The sequence below is a fragment of the Manacus candei genome, unplaced genomic scaffold (assembly GCF_025592945.1).
Source record: "Manacus candei isolate 608988 ecotype Guabito, Panama unplaced genomic scaffold, ASM2559294v1 h1tg000022l, whole genome shotgun sequence".
Taxonomy (NCBI): domain Eukaryota; kingdom Metazoa; phylum Chordata; class Aves; order Passeriformes; family Pipridae; genus Manacus; species Manacus candei.
In genome coordinates this window covers 4,598,151-4,616,894 of record NW_026138070.1, presented here as the reverse complement: position 1 = coordinate 4,616,894, position 18,744 = coordinate 4,598,151, and the positions used below count along the sequence as shown (strand labels likewise).

Genomic DNA, 18,744 nt, shown 5'->3' with positions numbered 1-18,744 from the left:
TTCTTTGCCTGGTGAGATGGAGATGGAGATCTGCATCCAGCACTCCAGTCATCACCACCCACCCTGCAGAGGTCTGGCCTTGGGAATCAGGGGTCTGGGGCGGTTTTTACTTCTCTGTACCTGTTGCACAGGGCAACATGCTCAATAATTCTGGGTTTGTGCCACCACAGAAGAGCACAGAGAGACAAAACCGGGTTCTCAGCATTGTATTTATAGTTACCTGTGCCTTCCCAGCAGCATTGTGCTGCTGCATGGCAGAGTGAGCATTCACAGGCGGGATGTTCTCAGCCCAGCAGCCCTGCGAGCCTTCAGTGACACCTGAAAGTGGGCTGAAAGCAGCAGCAAGAGACTCCCCTGCACGTCAAAATATTTCAGTGAAATTTCACGTATCTTTGCCAAGGCTTGGGAAACATTGATTTATTGAAGTGTTTCACAATATTTCGAGGCCACTCACTCCATAAACCAGAAACACGCAGTTAATCTGGGTTAGACAAGATGAGGAAAAGCACCACTGGAGTGCTGGGGAGCTCCAGAGCACAGCCTGTGTGCAGGATGCCAAGGAATGCACCGAACAACACGTTCCATCCCAAACTCTGCACCAATTCCCTGCTGCACCACAGTCCATTTATAGTAACATGGTTTTGCATTTTGGTGCATTTCACTTTGTTATAGGAGAACAAAGATGTTACTGTGTAGGGTTTGGGGTTTAAGCTTTGTCAAGCAGTCTGAGCTCAATATAACACCAAGATAGGAGCAGAGGGGTCTCTTTGCAGCTTTGCCTTCCCATTCAGCCGTGGGATGCTCAGAGAAAACCTTTGACTTTCCTCAGCTGCATTAATGCTCTGGAGTGCAGCAGCTTTCTGACATGGAGTTCAACACAGCTCTCCTGCAGTATTACACCACCAGATACTGCCTAGACCTCTATTTATATTAGAACATGGAAGGGGTTGGTAGATACTGGTTTTACTTTTATTAGAGTTTTCAAAACTTCTCGGATAACAAAAATAACCCAACTGCCATTGTTAAACCTGCATCCCTTAACAAGAATTCAATATAAAAGTGGACACTGGCAATCAGGATTGCACTGATAAAAACCTTGGACTGAGGGTGTGAAAGCCAAAGCAAGAACTAAGACATTTCTAGACTAGGAAGCCTCCATGTATTCGAAGGTTTTTTCTTACAAGTGTGCTACTTATATACAACTAATTTTTTAATGTTGTTGGTTTATTTAGTTGTTGTGTTTTTTTTTTTTATATCTAGGACAATATATCCAATATTAATTAGTAATCAGGAAGCTGATTATCAGCACAACAACGCCCATTAAATTCAGCAGTTCCGTGTGTCAATCTTCATCAGTCAATATTTATCTAAGATACAGTAACCATTAAACTCTAACCAAGTACATTCTGGGGGAACCTCAAGTAACTCAAGGATGACAGTACTCGCTACAAGCCCGTCTTCTGTCCACCTTTTACATCACAACCCAAGAAAAGTAACTTCTGTCAAAAGCTGCCAGAGCCAGCCAGGCAGCAACACGAGTTACCCACCTTGTGCTTCTTTCTGAAGTAAATCAACAGACTGTGACACAGACCCAAAGCTGCTGAAGCTGTGAATCAGCCTGGACCACACTGCAAGCAGTTCATGTTGGAGAACTAACAAGGAAAGATGTTTATTCTTAACACCCCGGGCAGAGAGGAGACAATCCCTTCATCTGAAGTACCTTTGCTTATCTTGAGCAAACAGATTTTAGTCCATTCCTGCACATCTTGTCCACAACAATGGGAATCAGTCGTTGCTTTATGAGTGTTTTTTCTCAGCTAGGATAGGTACAACTTGCTCTGTTGGTTAATGCTCTGAGAGCACAGGAGCCACAGTAATGTCTTTGGCTCCCTAAAGCCAAGCCAAGCTGCCTGGCTTCCTCTGTGCCCACGTCAAGAGGAAGAGAATACTTCCCTACTGGACGATGAAGAAACTGTATGTTTAGCCTATAACCTCTATTTTCATCTTCACCTAGCCCCAAACTGAAAAGGAGACTGAAGGCAGCTCGTCCCAGTGCAGGAATACCTGGGGAAGATGCCAGCACTTTATCTTTAATCTGCTGATGCAACCGATGAGAGCATCACTTCCTTAGAACAAAAGGCAGAGAGCAGGCACAGCTTACTCGATTGATCAGCTCTGCTTCATTCAAGCAGAGCACTTGGTGAAGATTAGCTCTCCTCCTCCTCCTCCTCCCACCCCGAGGCTCCTTTCCCCTTGCCCCTGCTTTTCTGGAGCGTTGCAGGTCCTGGTTGCTGCGGGGTGGCAGAGCTGCATCCCCACTGCAGCAGTGCAGGGAAGGGCTCACCTGCTCCTGCCGACGGGATTTCACAGCGGGCATTAAATCCCGTTTTAATCCCACGACTGGGATAGCAGCAGAGAGGTAATGCAATTAGCCAGGAATGCCATGCACTCGAGCTTCGCAGCAGGGCAGCTGTGTTAAGACACTTTTCCTCCCCACTCCAGTTGCACACCTGAGAGGCATTCCCTGGGCACGATTTCTGTAGCTTGAAAGCCGCAGTTCCAAAAGGAAAATCAACAAACAATAGAAACAAAAGCTCTTTAGAGGCAGTATTACTCTAATACTCTCTCACCTTGGAGTGTCTCAGCTGTACTTTGATGCTAAGCTCTTTAAGAGCCAAGCTGTCCAGGCAGAACACCAGAGCTGTGGGGACTTGGGAACCACAGGGCTCTGCTTTGGGATCAGCTTTCCAGCCTTTAAACTGTTTGTCTGGATGCACAGAGGTGGAATTTTTTAATACCAAGCGGGCCTAAATATTTAAATCCTAACTTCTTCAGCTGGATTGGAGATTTCTCCCTGCTCAGGCCCATTCAAGGCTGTAGGGGAGCACCCTCAACCACGAACCAACTTCAAGCACAACTGCAGCTCCAGAACTCATTAAGCAGGTAAGTCACTGACTTACCCCAATAACCATAACAAAGCCCCTCTTTCTTGTTCTCTCCCACACCAGTTTAAGAAGTGCTGTTATGACTTTTACAGTCTGGTTATCCAGAAGCCACAAGACAGTAATCTGATTTTCTAAGAGCCCCCAGCTGCTGTACAGCTGTTCTTTATTGCTTCACGGCAGAACTTAACGGCCTTATCCAAAACCACGTGGCCTTGATAACCTAGAACTTGAGAGCTTTCCTGGAAGCTTTTTCCCCCCAGCACAGCCACTGACTGAGCTCCCCCAGCTCTGCAGCAGCAGGACCAAACAGGGCCCTCAGCCCGTGGAACAACACCCGGGAGCCAAGGAATGGTGAGGCACCCACAGAAATGGCTCAGTCATGTACAGCCACCTCTACACTTCACTGGCAGCAGATGCCTTTGCAGAGGCTGATAAATTCAGCAGATGTCAGGCAAGTTTCCTCTAAGATTACTTCATCCAAAGCTTGCCCTGCAGAAGCACACTTTACCTCTTCAGAGCACTACAAACCCCTTCCTGCCCCAGTTTCACCTCTCAACACCTTGATCTAGCCTGCAACTGCAGCACCAAAGGGCAACAAAGTCCAGCTACATCAAGCTCACCTTTTACTTTGTTTTTCCCACTCCTAAATAAAGAACCACTTTCTATGGAACAGCTTTCAACTCCTGTGCCAAAACACAGCCTTTATCCAGGGTTTATAGAGTCTCTCCATGGATAAGCTGCTTCCTTTCAGCTTAATGCTTCCTCCTCTGAAACACCATCTTTAAACACCACCCAGAACAGCTACTTTTCCTATAGAGCTTTTATTTGCTTGTAGAACATCTGTCTCCTTAATGCCCCTTCCCTTGCTAACTACCTTTTATTCCTTTATTGGCATCACATGTCTCATCTGTCACACTGGACCTTTTTCCCTTAAAGGCACATGCAACTGAGGAAGTCTGAAAAAGGCTCTGACAGAAGCACATTCTGATCCAAACCATCATCCTGATAAAATCTTAGTTGCCCCAAATTATGAGATGTTAGAGCTCCTTAATGAAACAGCTGAGGTATTTTTAACACGGTCAAAAAACCTATTTTGTCTCCTGACCTTCAGCTCAGAAATAGCTGCACTATTTTTTTTTGTCTTCCAAAAAATGACTGCATAAAACAAACCCCCCCTTACAATTTCAGCCTCAGTGTTTAAAGTTTGGCATCATGCAACTAGCTGAAAACATGGTCTCTCAACAAAAGATGTTAAACAACTGCTGCTACTCCCAACTTTGAAATCTATCCATGATAATAACAGGCTGAAGTGACCAAGGCCTCAGCTGTTCATCTCATTCCACGTGCCAGAAATATGCAGCAGGGAGACTTGCACTTTAATGATTTCTGCTAAAGTAGGTGGCAGACTCCCCTTTTCCTCCCAGAACAGAACACAAATTGCAGAAGGGGACTCCCATGTACCCCTTCTCGCCGGCTGCTCTACCCAAACAGACCCAGATTAACTTCTGAGAGCTCAGCAAGCTTTGCCATCAGGGTGCTAAGGGGTTAAACCCAGAGCTGTGGGATGTAGCACTGCTTCCCCCCAAGCTCCTTGCTAAATGTACTGTGTAGTAACATCACAGGGAGCAGGAAAGGGAGATCTCCCCGCGCTGGATTGTTTGTCCAGCTGGCCCTTTCAGATGAGTTATTTATCCCCTCAGCAAGTCTAATTTGCTCCATTCCACCGTCTGTGATGTGCCCTGTGCTGGGTTTCGGGACTGGAGCCGTTCAGAATCGCAGGCACTGAGCCTCACCCAGCCCAGAGCTGCATTAGCAACATGGCTGGAATCACAAAGCACTGTGCAGTGCGAGGCAGGGCTCACTGCAGTCTCCCTCCTCCCAGATTTGGATCCACGTCCTTGCAGACAAACCTGGGTGCTGCCACCCAGGTGTCACTGTGGCACCTTTGCAACACCTTACAGGGTCTTTGTGAGAGCAGGCTGGTGGAATAACCTCCAGAGCAGGGTATGGAATAAAGGAATGATGCAGTAAATACGATTCAAAGTTGGATCATAGAACCACAGAATGGCTTGGGTTGGAAGGGACCTTAAAGACCATCTTGTTCCACCCCCCTGCCCTGGGCACACACAACTTCCACCAGACCAGATAGATATATGTATATTGAGCAATCTATATATATGTATCTATATATCTATATATATCTATCACAAATATAATGCAAGGCTTGCCTTATGTATGAATTCATTTCTAGGTTACCAGCCTGAGCAGCAAGGTACCCCAATTCTGTGCTCAGTTCTGCCAGTGTGACTCCCTTTCCCCACCTGGAAAGTGGTGGTGGTAAAGTGTCTCTGCTTGTGTAAAATAATTTGAGACCTTTGAGTGACAAAGACAACAGGAATGGTGTGTAGTCTTGCCATATAATGTAATGCCATGTATTATGGGATGCAGTTATAGCTGTTTAGCAGTCTAAGTCTGCTTCACAACTCCCTGCTGTTGCCATACACGTTTGCAAAGACACTTTTTTCCCTTCTTCTGCCTCTCATCACTCCACCTGCCTCCCCAAAACTTGATGTGTCTAAAAGCAGTGTCAGGCTGAGCTGAATCGCACACCAGGAGGGTCACAAGGTACTTTTTATTGTTTAGAAAACACAGGACTGGAGTTGTGGGGGCACATGTGTGGTGAGGAGGGGGTGTGCTGGGGTCACAGTCATTTCAGGACACAAAGCAGTGCAAGGTCTGTAGTCAAATATACCAATCTGTGTGTGTGTATATATATATATGTATATATATAAAATTAGACATATATATAGCAGTGCAAGGTCTGTGGACACATATACCTACCTGTGTGTGTATATATATATATATATATATATATATATAAAATTAGACATATATATATATAAAATTAGACAACCAATGCAACTGGGGAAAAGAGATACTTTTTCTTTTAGAATGAATCATAGAATTAAGGATGGTTTGGGCTGGAAGGGACCTTAAAGTTCATCTTCCAACGCCCTGCCATGGGCAGGGACACCTTCCACTAGACCAGGTTGCTCAATTCCCCATCCAACCTGCCCTTGAAGGTTACCAAAACTCCCACCAAACCTCCCGCCTTTGGTCAAAGCTTTGGTCTGATGGTGCAGCGAGAGCATCTCCATCCAGAAAGGGAACTATAAGCAAAAGCACACCCCCCCCCCCCCCCCCCCCATAGGGACACTCCTGACGCAACGCCCAGGCGCGGAAGGGGTGCGATGCCCAGTGCCCAGTGCCCAGCAGGGGCTGGCCGAGGGTGTTCGTGTCCCACCCGAGCGGGGGCTGCGCCCCCAGAGCCCCCTCCTTAACGCGGCGATTTTTTTTTCCCCCCTCCCGCGCGACGCCGCGCGGCGAGACCCGACGCCAACCACAAGACTGCGCGCCGGGTGGGCGGAGCGCGCGGCGGGCGGGGCGCTGTGTGTCGGGCCCGCCGGCGCGGCGCGGGCGGGCGGGAGGTGAGCGGGGCCGGGCCGGGGGTCGGGGGGCGCCGGGGGTGGGACCCCCGGCACGGGCGGGCTGGCCACGGCTCTCTGCGCTGCCCTGTGCCACCGGGCAGCGGCATCGCCCCGCTCCGGCACCGCGTGGGCGGCCGGAGAGCCGCGCATGGCCGCGGGAGGGAGGGAGAGATGCGGGGATGGACGGATGGAGGGATGGAGGGATGCAGGGATAGGGGGATGCAGGGATAGGGGGATGCAGGGATAGGGGGATGCAGGGATGCTCCCGGTCCCCGCCGACCCCCGGCCCGTCCCCAGGGTTCCCCGGCGGGCAGAGGTGTTTGCGGGACCCCCGGTCCGTCCCCGCCCCGCGTGGGCACCGCACGTTCTCCTGCCCCGCACCCGCGGGACCCCCGTCCCCGCCGCGCTCAGCCCTGCCCGGCTCCCGCTGGCCCCGCCGATCCCTGCGTGTCCCGGGGAAGCTCCGGCGGGCGGTGCGGGGGATGTGACACGCACCTGTCACAGGTGAGCTCATCCCTCGGGTGCCAGCGCATTTTGTCCCCGTAACCCTGTCCTGCTCTTCCAGGGCTCCGGACGCTGAGCTGCCGTCCCGGCGCTGGGACCAGGGCACCTGGAGTGGGGCTGTGCCAGAACCAGAAGGGCCAAACACTAATTCCTGCATCGCCCGGCTTGCTTTTAATGTGAGTCTCCACGTTAAGCCTCTGACCTTTCCAGGAGGTGATGGTGAGGCCATTCCTGCTCTAACGTTGGAATATACAGAGGGCCAATATGGTTTTCCTGATTCTCAAAGTATCCCCATAACTCTTTCCTTCATGTGTTACCTGTGCATGGCCTTTTAGGAGCCCAGCCACACTGCTTGTATCATAGAACCACCTTCCCTGAGTCGGAAGGGACCCAAAAGGATCATCAAAGTCCAGCTCTTTTGGCTCTGCATCTGTTAATTATTTTTCAGTGGGGATGCAACAGTAACAAAACATCTTTTTCTTTTTTTTTTTTCCCCCCCGTACAAGATCTGAACTGAGCTCCTGTCAAACTGGAGGAAATGCACAGTCTAACTGCTGGGTTAAGCTCCCAAATGTTTTATATGGATAAGGCCCAGGAGTCTTTTCCTGAAGCCTGACTGAGCAACTTTGTTCTGGCCGGCGGGGGGGATTTTTTGAGTATTATTTTTTAATGTGAGCAGTGGTGATTAGCTGATATGAAAGCAGTAAACAAACATTGCTGGGTTTGCTGTGCTTTTTCTGGGCAGCGTAGCTCAATATTTTGCAATTGGGAGTGTTGTGAAACTGGCTTTCAGTTGGCTTGGAAGGACATGTGACTGAATCTGCCAGGAAGTTACTTGGCTAATTCTCTCCTGCCCTTTGGAAAAGCCTGACCCACCCAAACCCTTCCCACTCCACAGTGGGACCTCCTGGGGTCTCGTGCAGCATCTCAGGGACTGCAGCCTGCCAGGGTGCAATGGGCACTGTGTCACATGCCCCTGCTTCCTGGAACAGAGGTTGCTCAAACAAGTGTAAATACTGCCCCACTGCCCTGAGAAACGTTGCCACCTGAATTGTAACCCCACAGCAGGGGAAGGAAAACCAAATAGTTATTTATGCTGCAGGCAAAACCTTAGGAGCCACATTTCTGCCCCTCTGCAACTGCCAGTACTGTTTGCTGGATTCCTCAAGTGAGTTCATGGGGCTTAAAGAGCACGTGGAGAAGGGAGGGAAGTAGGGGAGGCAGCAGAAGGCTGGGGAGAGCTGATATGAGTTAAATTTACAGCCCCCAGTGTACCTTGTTGAAGCTCTCTGGAGGAGAGCAGTAGCTACTGGGCTGTCTCCTGAGGGACTGATGTGCCTGTGGGCATCACTGAGGCTGTTTCCTTGCACAGTGGGCTGCAGTTGTCAGCTAAAGTGATGCTCAGCTGCCCTGTTTCCATGCAGGAAACAGGGAAGGAAAAGCCAAAGGAATTTTTATGCAAACTGAGAGAGAAGCAGCCAGGGTGCCCAGAAGGCTCAGCACTGCACAAGAGCTGTCCTGCTGTCCTAGGAGGGCTCACTAAGATGCCCTTTCCCACTGCCACAGGGTTGTGGTGTTGGGACTGTTCCTTCTGAGAGTTGGACCTGGGGATTGTTCCCAGAAGGGCTCACTGGGATCAGCTGGAGACCTGCAGCACCCAGCTGAGCTCAGGTGCAAAGGTGAGGAGTCAGGAAGAGACTCTGGGAGCAGGAATTGCCACGTGTGCCTGTGTTTTGCCAGCTCACAAACAGCATCCAGGAGGTTTGGCCCAGCCAGCGTGGATGGGCTGAGAGCTGGGGTGTGCTGGGATGTTACTGGCTCAGGCACAATTCGTTTTTTCTCTGCTGTAATCAGGTCTTTCCTCCCATTTACCAGAAAGGGAGCAACCTGCCTTATCTCTCTTGTTCACCCACCTACTGGTCAGAGACTCTGCCACACACCAGTCCCTGCAGGAGAGAGATCTGCACTGGGGAGAAGACACATTTCCAGCTCCTCTTGCCACTGTGGTCTCTGAAGCTCCTGTGTTACAGGTGAGTCTGCTGGGGAGAGAAACACAAGATTTATACAGACCAGTTCAAGCTGCAGACAGGGAGAGATGTTCAGAGGTTCCTTGTTATTATTTAGTTATCCTTTAGCTAATCCTTTAGCTAATTTAGGTCCTTTAGCTGCTTTGGATCCTGTGTTGATTCAGTGATGAAATAGTGGATTTTCTGGGAGCTTTCCATGGGGAAAACCAGTGAAGAGCTCAGACATCTGTGCTTCATCCCTCTGCCATTCAGGGGGAGCAAGGACCAGGCCTTTTGCTCCAGGCTAGGAAAGACAATCCTGAGTGAGCCTGGGCAGATAAAAGCAAGGAGCTTTTGGTTCTGGGGCATCTGTGCAGCTGTAACTGGAGCAATGAAGCCAGGGATGTTTTTCTTGCTGACTGTGAATGTGTGAATCTGATGAGACACTTTTCAGAGTCATATCTGCCCGCAGAAGGTTCATTCTCATACCCAAGATCCATTTCTCAGTGGTGTGGTCATGAAACTGCCATTTTAAAATGGTGTAATCCTTCCCCAGTGCAAAGCCTAGTAGTGAGACTGCAACTGCACCAGCACATAAAAGCCTCTTACTGTCAAAATAGGGCTGGTTTTCCTACACAGGTAAAATTAAAAGATATCTATTTATTGACCAGAACCAAAAGTTTTTAAAGAAGTTAATTATCTCGTGTGCTGTGAAGGCTTTGCTCCAACTAAACAGAAAGTGAAACTAAGGGAGTGAGAAATCCATAAGAGCTTCTGACATAACATCTGATGGAATAAGAACTGCACAGTGGTTTAGTCACTCATTCCAGATTATCTCTCATGAGATGTAAAGTCATTGCCGTGTTTCTAGGTATAAGAACTAAATGTTTCTTTTCTCTTAAAAGCAGCTTTATTTTGAATAAGTAAGAGTGAGCAAAGGGGCTTTTTGGTCAGGGATTCCAGCTGTCCCTGTCTGCAGGGGTTTGAATGGGGGCTGAGTGGAGAAGGTGCTGACCTGCTCTTCAGTGATGGGAGGTTGAGGGAGGCAGAACACAAACCCCACGTTCTCCCCTGGCCACATACATGGCCACCATGGGGCACATCTAGACTGGCTCATGTCTAGACTCAATTTAAGGACTAAACTTCTTCCCCTGTGTTGCTTTATCACACCAGTCTCCCAGCTGCTCCTCAGAACCCAGTTCAGCTCTGTTCCCAAGCGTGCTTGTGCACATGAGTCATTAAAGGGTGTCCTAAAGAGGAACCTGTGCACTGGGACTGCCAGTGGTCGTGTTTGCCTCTGAGCTGCTCTCACAATATTGACTTGAAGCCATGCCAAGGCAGAATAACACTATTTGAGCAAAGTCCCAAACAGGAGGCTGTTGAAAGCAGGGCTTAATGTGCAGGCATGTGTGTTCAGTGTGCAGGCACGTGTGTTCAGTGTGCAGGCACATGTGTTCCTTTGTAGCCAGCTCTGAAATTTGTGTTAAAATGGGCTCCAGTTTCACAATCTAAAGGCACTGACACCCCTGCATTAACTCAGCTGTGGGAACAATGCACATGCTACCCAAATACCTTGGGCACACGCTGCCTTCCACTTCTTGGTGTGCATGAGGAGGCTCTTCAAGAACCCAAATCACAGAGGGGAGGAGGGACTGCTGGGTGGAGGGTGCAGGCAGAAGTCCCTGGCTCTTCAGCCATGGGAAAGCAGGTACCTTGCTTTGTGTTTTGCAGAGTTATAACATGGATTGACACATTTTCTTTTCTGTTCTTGTCTTCTAGTGTTCCTGGGTCTGCCCCTTCTCTCCCAAGATGCTGGGAAGGGTCCTGTGTGCAGCATTGTTCGTGGGAGCCTTGCAGTCCCTGGCTAAGGCGTCCCAGGGCCACATCTCCGTGGTCCTGCTGGGAGCCACGGGTGATTTGGCCAAGAAGTATTTGTGGCAGGGTCTGTTCCAGCTCTACATGGACCAAGTGAGCAATGGCCACAGCTTCACGTTCCACGGGGCTGCGCTGACGGCTCAGGAGCCGGGGGAGAGGCTGATGTTTGAGGCGCTGAAGAAGCTGTCCTGCCCCCCGGACGAGGCTCCCAACAGGTGTGCTGTGCTCAAGGACCAGTTCCTGAAGCTGAGCCAGTACCACCAGCTGAGTAGTGCCGAGAACTACACCGCCCTGAGCAGGGAGATCGAGGCCCTGCTGCGCCAGGAGGGGCTGAAGGAGGCTGGGAGGATCTTCTACTTCTCAGTGCCACCCTTCGCCTACACGGAGATCGCCCGCCACATCAACAGCAGCTGCAGACCTCCCCCGGGGGCCTGGCTGAGGGTGGTGCTGGAGAAGCCCTTTGGCCATGACCTGGAGTCGGCCCAGCAGTTGGCTGCAGAGCTGACGGGCTTCTTCAGGGAGGAGGAGATGTACCGGGTGGACCACTACCTTGGCAAACAGGTGAGCAGCTGGCAGGGCACAGCCCCCTGCCAGGCTGGGGGGGCTGGTGGCTGGGAGAGTGCTGGGTGTCAGTTCTGCATCTAATGGGAGTGTTGTTCCCCTCTCAAATTCAGACAGAGCCTCCCAGTGTGATCCCAAGCCTCATGGAATCCTGTGCTGTTCCTCTTCTGTCCTGTGCTGCTGTCCATCCTCTTAGAGAGCAGAGGAGATGTGCAGACCAAAGCAGGGCTTTCTCCTGTTGGAGTGATGAGGGTCCCTTCTCCAGAGGGAGGCCAGGGTGTAGGGTTGAACTCTGTATGGGCCTGAAGTAGAGATGCAGAGTTTATCTGGTCTTCTCACCAAGGTCGGGGGTTTGATTTCGCTGAGTAACCAGCACCCTTTCCCTCTCACAGTTCTCCCATCTCAATACTCACAGGCCTCTCTGCTTAGCTGTGCCTTCTGGAAGCAGTTTTTGATTTGATATGATAAGGAGCTGATGGGATGTCAGTTTTATGGGATGCTTAGGAGAAGGTTTCTTCCTGCCCTGTGTTCCACTCCGGCCTGCTGCAGGGACAGCTCAGGGTGTGGAGCTGCGTTGTCCCCGAGGGAATGTGTCCAAGGACATGCCATCCTTGTTTCACAGGAATGTGATGTCACATTTTGAAAGGAGCCTGCTCCAGCCATGGCACTGTGGCCAGATTTTACTGCATGTCCAGCTGCAGGGGGAGCATCTCCACTGAGAGGGGGGATTTCTTCTGTTTCATTTTTTGGTTGTTTCTTTTTTTTTGTGTCCCAAAAAGAGCAGATGGCTTTAGTGGTGTAGCATTTCAGCACTTTGGAAGTGTACATTAGTCCCAGGATGGTCTGACTCAGCCCTTTGTCCTTTGACAGATATAAACTGAGTGCCTTGCAGTTTGTAGTTCAGCCTTTTTTCACATGAAACCTCAAAATGCCTCAGAAAGACCTTTAATGTCTGCTCTGGACAGTCACTGGCAGCCCCACTGTGCATCCCTGCAGGCTCTCTTGCTGGTTTTCTCTTCTCTGACCCACTCTGCTCTCTGCTGTGCTGCCTGTCTGCTGGCACATCCCAGTGCTGGATGGGGCAGAGATGTTGTGCCAGAGATATTGTGGGAGTCTGGTGAGTTTTTATGGGATCCTTGACTTTTTCCCTTCACAGGCTGTAGCCCATATCCTGCCTTTTCGAGATCAGAACCGACAGTTTCTGGATCCGATTTGGAACCGACATCATGTGGAAAGAGTGGAGGTTGTCCTGAAGGAGACTGTGGATGCTAAAGGTTGGTGAGGAGAGTGTGCAGAGTGTGCAAGGTGAATGAATGAGAAGGAGAACTGGCAGGTTCATTAATTATGTGAAAGTGGCCCTTGAGGTAGTGCTGGTACAGAAATAAAACCCGTAAGGTATGCTGCTCTCTGGAGATAGAGGGGGACTGTCCTACACTTCCTGTGCTAGAGACTGACTCACTTCCAGGTAGTGTTGCTGCTTCCAAGAAAAGATTCCAATTGCAGTTTGTCTGGGAGCAGGGGCAGAATCCCCCACCTTTTTGTGCTGCAGAGCCCTGGGGACATTGCACCCAGCTTTCCATCCTGATTCTTGGTAAAAGGCACTAGATTTGGAATTGATGCAATCTAAGGCCACTTCAGTTTAGTGCAGCCATCCTCTGGTTGTTGAAACAACAACAACCCTTTTGTATTCCTGTCCTGTTAGCTACCAAGCTCACCCTGAGCATACCTTTGTGCTGTTCCTTGGAAGGTGCTCTTGCATCTCTTGCCTGAATGTTGCTCATCTCAGCTAATCAGTGTCAGTCCAAGTGCCCGGGTCACTCTGTGTTTGCCTGCCTGTTTCTTTCCCTTCCTCTCTTGTAAGTGAGAAAGAGCATTGCAGAGAGAAAAAATCCAAGCCCAGAGCTGCCAGCATGGGTCTCCTGCTGAAGGACACGGCTGCATTCCCTCCCTGCAGTGCTGCAGCAGCCGCTCTGCAGTGCTCAGCACAAAGCTCCCTGGGCTGGACTGCCACCCGCAGCACTTTGGGCACGGCAGGTGCCCTCAGTTCTGCAACATCAGAGCTGCTTCTCCACTCACTTTACCTGCTCCCTCCTTCCCTCCCTGCCTCCCTCCCTCCTCGCTCTCTGAGCCACCACAAACCAGTAACACAGTTCTATCAAACTCGGAGTGATCTCCGGTTTGGCAGCCCAGACCTCACCCGGGCCTGTTTCTGGGAGAGGGACACACTGCAGGGTAACAAAGGGGGGAAGTGTTGTCTCTGCACAGCCCCAGCTACACCCTGTGCCCTCCCTGCTCTGAACAGCTTTGTAATTTTTCATTTGGCGTCTTTTTTCCCCTGTTCAGCTTCAGCTGGCAGCCTGGCTCCCAGCGAGTCTGCAGCATTGATTCCACTAATGAATGTGCCTTTGGATTAGAGCAGAGGAGAGAAATGTATCAATCAATAGGGGAAGCCTATGGGTGATGCAGTCTGCAGCCTGCTGCTGCTGGATTACACAAAGGCATCTGCTTGAGTCTCTTCATAAGTGCATTGTCCTTCTCCCCCTGCTCCCACCTGCATGAGAAGCCAGGCAGGGAAAGGGTTTTGTGCATGAAATTTTGTCTCCCAAGGGCATGGCTCAGCCAGAGCCTTCTGAGGACAGGAAAATCAGGGGAAAGGGGCAGTGGAGAGCAGTGCTCATTGCCAGGGCACAGCTGCTGCTGTTCTGGGGAGCTGGCGTGTAGCTGTAGAGCTGTTGGGGGTCCCTGCTCTGACCCCACTTTCCAGCCACTCTGACAAAGCTTTTGTGTGGAACTGCCTGTTGTGTGGAGTGCCAGACCCAGGGCTGTGGCTGCAGAGCTGCCTTCTGCTCTGTGCACTCGGGACTGTCAGGCACAGCATGACTTCTCCTGGGTTTAGGCTCTTTAAGCACCCAAAAAGAGGATTGTGTTTGGCTCTGGGGAGGACAAGCAGTCCCATGGGGACCTTTTATCTTTATTTTAGTGTAGAATCGTAGAATGATTTGGGTTGGAAGGAACCTTTGAAGACCATCTAGTCCAACCCCCTTGCCATAAGCAGGGACATCTTTCACTAGAACAGGTTGCTCAAAGCTTGAACACGTCCAGTGACGGGACATCCACAACTTCTCTGAGCTTGGTGGCTTCAAGTTAATTGTTGGGCTGGGAGAAGAGGTGCAAACCAGTCAGGGCTTGTTCTCTTTGTTCTTGGCACACACATTACACATGCAGAGGACAAAGCTGCAGGAGAACCACGTCAGTTTAAATGCATCTTCCCTCCTCCTTGTCCTCAGGCCGCACCAGCTTCTACGAGCAGTACGGGGTCATCCGGGACGTGCTGCAGAACCACCTCACAGAGGCCCTGATGTTCCTCATCATGGAGCTCCCCGCCAACGTGAGCAGGGCAGAAGAGGTTTTGCAGCACAAGCTGCAGAGCTTCCAGTCCTTGTGGGGGCTGGAGAAGAACAGTGCCGTGCTGGGCCAGTACCGGGCGTACGCCAGCCAGGCCCAGGAGGAGCTGCAGCAGGCACAGGACTACGTCAGCACGACACCAACCTTTGCAGGTGAGAGTTTGGGCTGGGCCCTGGAGGGGGGAGTAGTCTAGAGCTGAGGAGAGCGGGAGATGTGAGTCCTTGTGTGATGATACCAGCTCCATGACTCTGGACCTCACTGCTGGCACTGAGATGTCTCCAGGCATGCACCAGCATGACTGGGAGCTGGAACAAGACAACACTGTTGTCCTGTCAGCTAGTGATCCAGTGAATGGATTTTCATGAAGTCGAGTCTGCAGCTGAGGGGTAAAGCTCTGCAGTTCTCTGTGATGAACAAACCATGAGATTACCTCTAGCCATTCTGGGTCTTCTGAACATTAAAGATACTGTCTGAATTATGTTCATGTTCAGAAAACTGGTTTCCTACAAGATTAAAGGAGGCTAAACAACTGGGATACCTGGGAGGAAGCACAGCAGGGTAACTGGAGAGCAGTTAGGTAATGAAGTCAGGAAAGGGTTGAATGTGGAGCAAGAGACACGGCGGCTGCCAAAATTTCTGGGACCTGAGGAAGGAGAATAATGGGTAGGTGATAGAGATCCCCCCCAAAACTGTTTGCTGTTCAGGTTTGATTTGGTAGCTGAGCTCCCTGTCATTTCAGGTGTGCTGATCCACAGTGACAGCCTGCGGTGGGAAGGGGTCCCTTTCCTCCTCACCTCTGGGAAGGCTCTGGATGAACGGGTAGGTTATGCCCGTGTTCTCTTCAAGAACAGGGCCTACTGCACTCAGAGTGAGACTCTGAGGGATGCAGGGCACAGCCAGTGTAAAGCCAAGCAGATCATCTTCTACTTCGGGCACGGGGCTCTCAACACCCCTGCGGTGCTTGTGAGCAGGAACCTTTTCCGGCCTGTCATGCCCAAAGACAGCTGGAAAGAAACCGTGGCTCGGTCGGACCTGCACATTTTTGGACAACCACTGTCTGATTACTATGTGTACAGCCCTGTGAAAGAGAGAGATGCCTACTCTGTCCTCATCTCCAACATCTACCACGGCAGGAAGGATTTCTTCATCACCACGGAGAACCTGCTGGCCTCCTGGGGCTTCTGGACGCCGCTGCTGGACAGCATCTCCCACCAGCCCCTGCGCCTCTACCCCGGGGGCGTGGAGAACCAGCACCTCCTCGACTTTGAGATGGTGAGTGGGGGACTGGCATTCTCCCTGGCAGAGCCAGCGGAGCTGCTGAACCCCACCAGGCACATGCCGAGTGATTACAAGGCAATCCAGTCCAAATATCGGCAGAGTCCCCTGGTCTCGGCGTGGTCCGAGGACCTGATTTCCCAGCTGGCTTCCGACATGGAGGAGGCAGCAGTCAGGAGTGTGGCACGCTCCGGGCAGTTCCACCTGGCCCTCTCAGGGGGCTCAAGCCCAGTGATCCTGTTCCAGCGGCTGGCAAGGCACCACTACGGCTTCCCCTGGAAGCACACCCACATCTGGCTGGTGGACGAGCGCTGTGTCCCCCTCACCGACAGCGAGTCCAACTTCTTCAGCCTGCACAGCCACCTCCTGCAGAGCGTCAGGGTGCCCTACTTCAACATCCACCCCATGCCCGTGCACCTCAACCGGCGGCTCTGCGTGGAGGAGGACAGAGGCACAGAGCTGTATGCCCAGGACATCGTGGCCCTGGTGGCCAACGCCAGCTTCGACCTGGTGCTGCTGGGGGTGGGCACCGACGGCCACACGGCCTCGCTCTTCCCCCGCTCGGAGAACGGGCTGGAAGGGGCTCCCACTGTGGTGCTGACTGAGAGCCCTGTCAAACCTCACCAGAGGATGAGCCTTAGCCTACCCCTCATCAACAGGGCCAGGCAGGTGTTTGTCCTGGTTTTGGGGAAGGGGAAGCACGACATCACCACCCTGCTGAGCAGGGTGGGCCACGAGCCGACGAAGTGGCCGATCTCGGGCGTCAGCCCCAGCTCTGGCCAGCTGGTCTGGTACGTGGATTATGAAGCTTTGCTTGGGTGATGCCTTCACAGTGTCCCTCCTCCCTTGTCTGCGTGGCCTTTACAGCCTGGATTTTCCTACACAATGTCCATGTTTTTCTGTTGCCAGCGGCAGCTTCATCTCTGACGGGCTCCTCAGAGCTTCTGGGATATCCGTGGCCTGCAGCGCCTCTGACATTTGAGCCTGAAGGGAGCTGGGCTCAGTGTTCAGAGCTCAGGAGGAGCCAGTGCGGCATTTTTGGCTCTGCCAGGGATTCTGACTGTGACTTTGGACAAATTACCTCACCCTGAAGTGCCTCAGTTTTCCTGTCAGGCGTTTTTGCTTATTGGCATTTAACTACCTCGCAGGCACTACAGGAGACTTGTTAAATTACCTGCCAAATTTTTAAAAAGTTTCATGTAATTCTCAGGCTAAGAGACAATAATAACATGTTTATCCTGTGCCCTGCTCAGTCTGGCTGGGCCAGAGTCCTTGTCTCAGTGAAAGGAGGGTTGTGTGCACAGGGATCTGGTGTCAACCAGGCTCTGACTGTGCCCTCCTGGGAGCACGTTTGGCTTTTGTGCCATGTGGCCCCTAAATTCTGACACTGATTTGTGAGCTCACTGCAGTCTTGAGCCTTTGCAACCTGCCCAGCAGCAGAGGCTGAGTTTAGAAGCACTAATTTGCTGCTTTCATTAAGTGGATGGCTGATACAGGGGGGATGGGGAAGGAAGACAAACTGCTTTTTAGGCTGTTAAAATAATGGGGACAGGGTGAGGAATATGGCAGCTCACAGAGCTGTTGTTTGCCAGCAGTGCAATAATTATTGAGGGAAAAGCTTGGTGTTCAGAGGAGTTGGTGGGCTTAGCTAGCAAAAAAATGTTTTCTTTAGCTGTCTTTACCTCATTCTCTGAAATGAACTTTTCTCTGTCCTCAGAATTGAAGCTTGAAGCGTCACACGGTGGCTTGTAGAATTTCTGTGGGAGGCAGCTTTATAAACTCCCAACATATCCATGAGTACAGCACACACTGAGGTAGATCCACTGTTTGCAGATGGTGGTGGTGGTGTTTGAACTCGTGGGCACTGACTTACGAGGGAGGGGATTTTCTCTGCACACATCCCTTAAGGCACACGGAACCAGCAAAGTGCACCTCTGACAGCACACACTGAGCTGGTTGTGGGAATGTGTAGTTCTGCTGCTCACAGGGAGGGTTGGGGACATCCAGTCCTACCCAGAGACCCCACTGTCCCCTTCCTAATCTTCTAATGTTCACCTTCCCAGGATGCTGCCACGCATGAGGCGTGCCCTGTGCTTTCAAGGTGTCCCCAAATGCTCCGTGATCTCCTCCAGTGGGTTATTTACCTTTGGATTAGTGCCTTAACTGCTCTGGTTTGACAGCTGGGATGGCTGGTTATCCCTCTTTTGTGGGTGCCTGTGACTAAGTTTGCTCCTGCCTGTGTCCTGGTTGCAGGCAGGATTAACCAGAGGGTGAAAATAAACCCCAGGGGAGGAGAGGAGAACAGGGAGCAGGAGGAAGGTGAGCTCTGCAGGCTTTGCTGCAGGACTTGCTTGTCCAGTGGAGTCTGGAACAAGAGCACAAGTCCAGGAGTTCATTGGAATAACCCTCTCTGTAGAGGAGTGGTAGCAAACAGTGATTCCAGAATATACCACAGTGGCAGGAACAGCTGTGCAGAGGAACAGGGTTTGGGTCTGGTACATCCATGAGTCCCAACATCATTTTTTATTTTTAAACGAAAAAATCCATTAACTTTTATCCAGGTCTTTTGTGTTTGGTATAAGGGAACAAGTTCTAATGAAAAATTGACCTATATGAGAGTAACTGTTTTGTTATGAATGACAGGATTTATGACTGTGTTACAGGTGACTGTGGCATTGGTGTTTT

The 18,744-nt window shown here is 51.1% G+C and overlaps 1 protein-coding gene across 1 annotated transcript; it reads left to right on the top strand.

The window, feature by feature from the left end:
- Positions 1-6,394: 6,394 nt before the first annotated feature.
- Positions 6,395-17,985, top strand: H6PD (hexose-6-phosphate dehydrogenase/glucose 1-dehydrogenase). Its single transcript, XM_051786309.1, has 7 exons — positions 6,395-6,433; positions 6,999-7,113; positions 8,813-8,967; positions 10,723-11,379; positions 12,536-12,653; positions 14,667-14,936; positions 15,524-17,985. The coding sequence occupies exons 4-7, from the start codon at positions 10,753-10,755 to the stop codon at positions 16,879-16,881; spliced, it is 2,373 nt and encodes a 790-aa protein (XP_051642269.1). The 5' UTR covers positions 6,395-6,433; positions 6,999-7,113; positions 8,813-8,967; positions 10,723-10,752; the 3' UTR covers positions 16,882-17,985.
- The last annotated feature ends 759 nt before the right edge of the window (positions 17,986-18,744 follow it).

What these genes read in the sequence shown, in the direction of transcription:
- H6PD (XM_051786309.1), top strand. Translation starts at nt 10,753, where the DNA reads ATGCTGGGAAGGGTCCTGTGTGCAGCATTGTTCGTGGGAGCCTTGCAG. An exon ending in GGAGACTGTGGATGCTAAAG is followed by an intron (nt 12,654 to 14,666) that starts GTTGGTGAGGAG and finishes CCTTGTCCTCAG; the next exon opens with GCCGCACCAGCTTCTACGAG. An exon ending in CACGACACCAACCTTTGCAG is followed by an intron (nt 14,937 to 15,523) that starts GTGAGAGTTTGG and finishes CTGTCATTTCAG; the next exon opens with GTGTGCTGATCCACAGTGAC.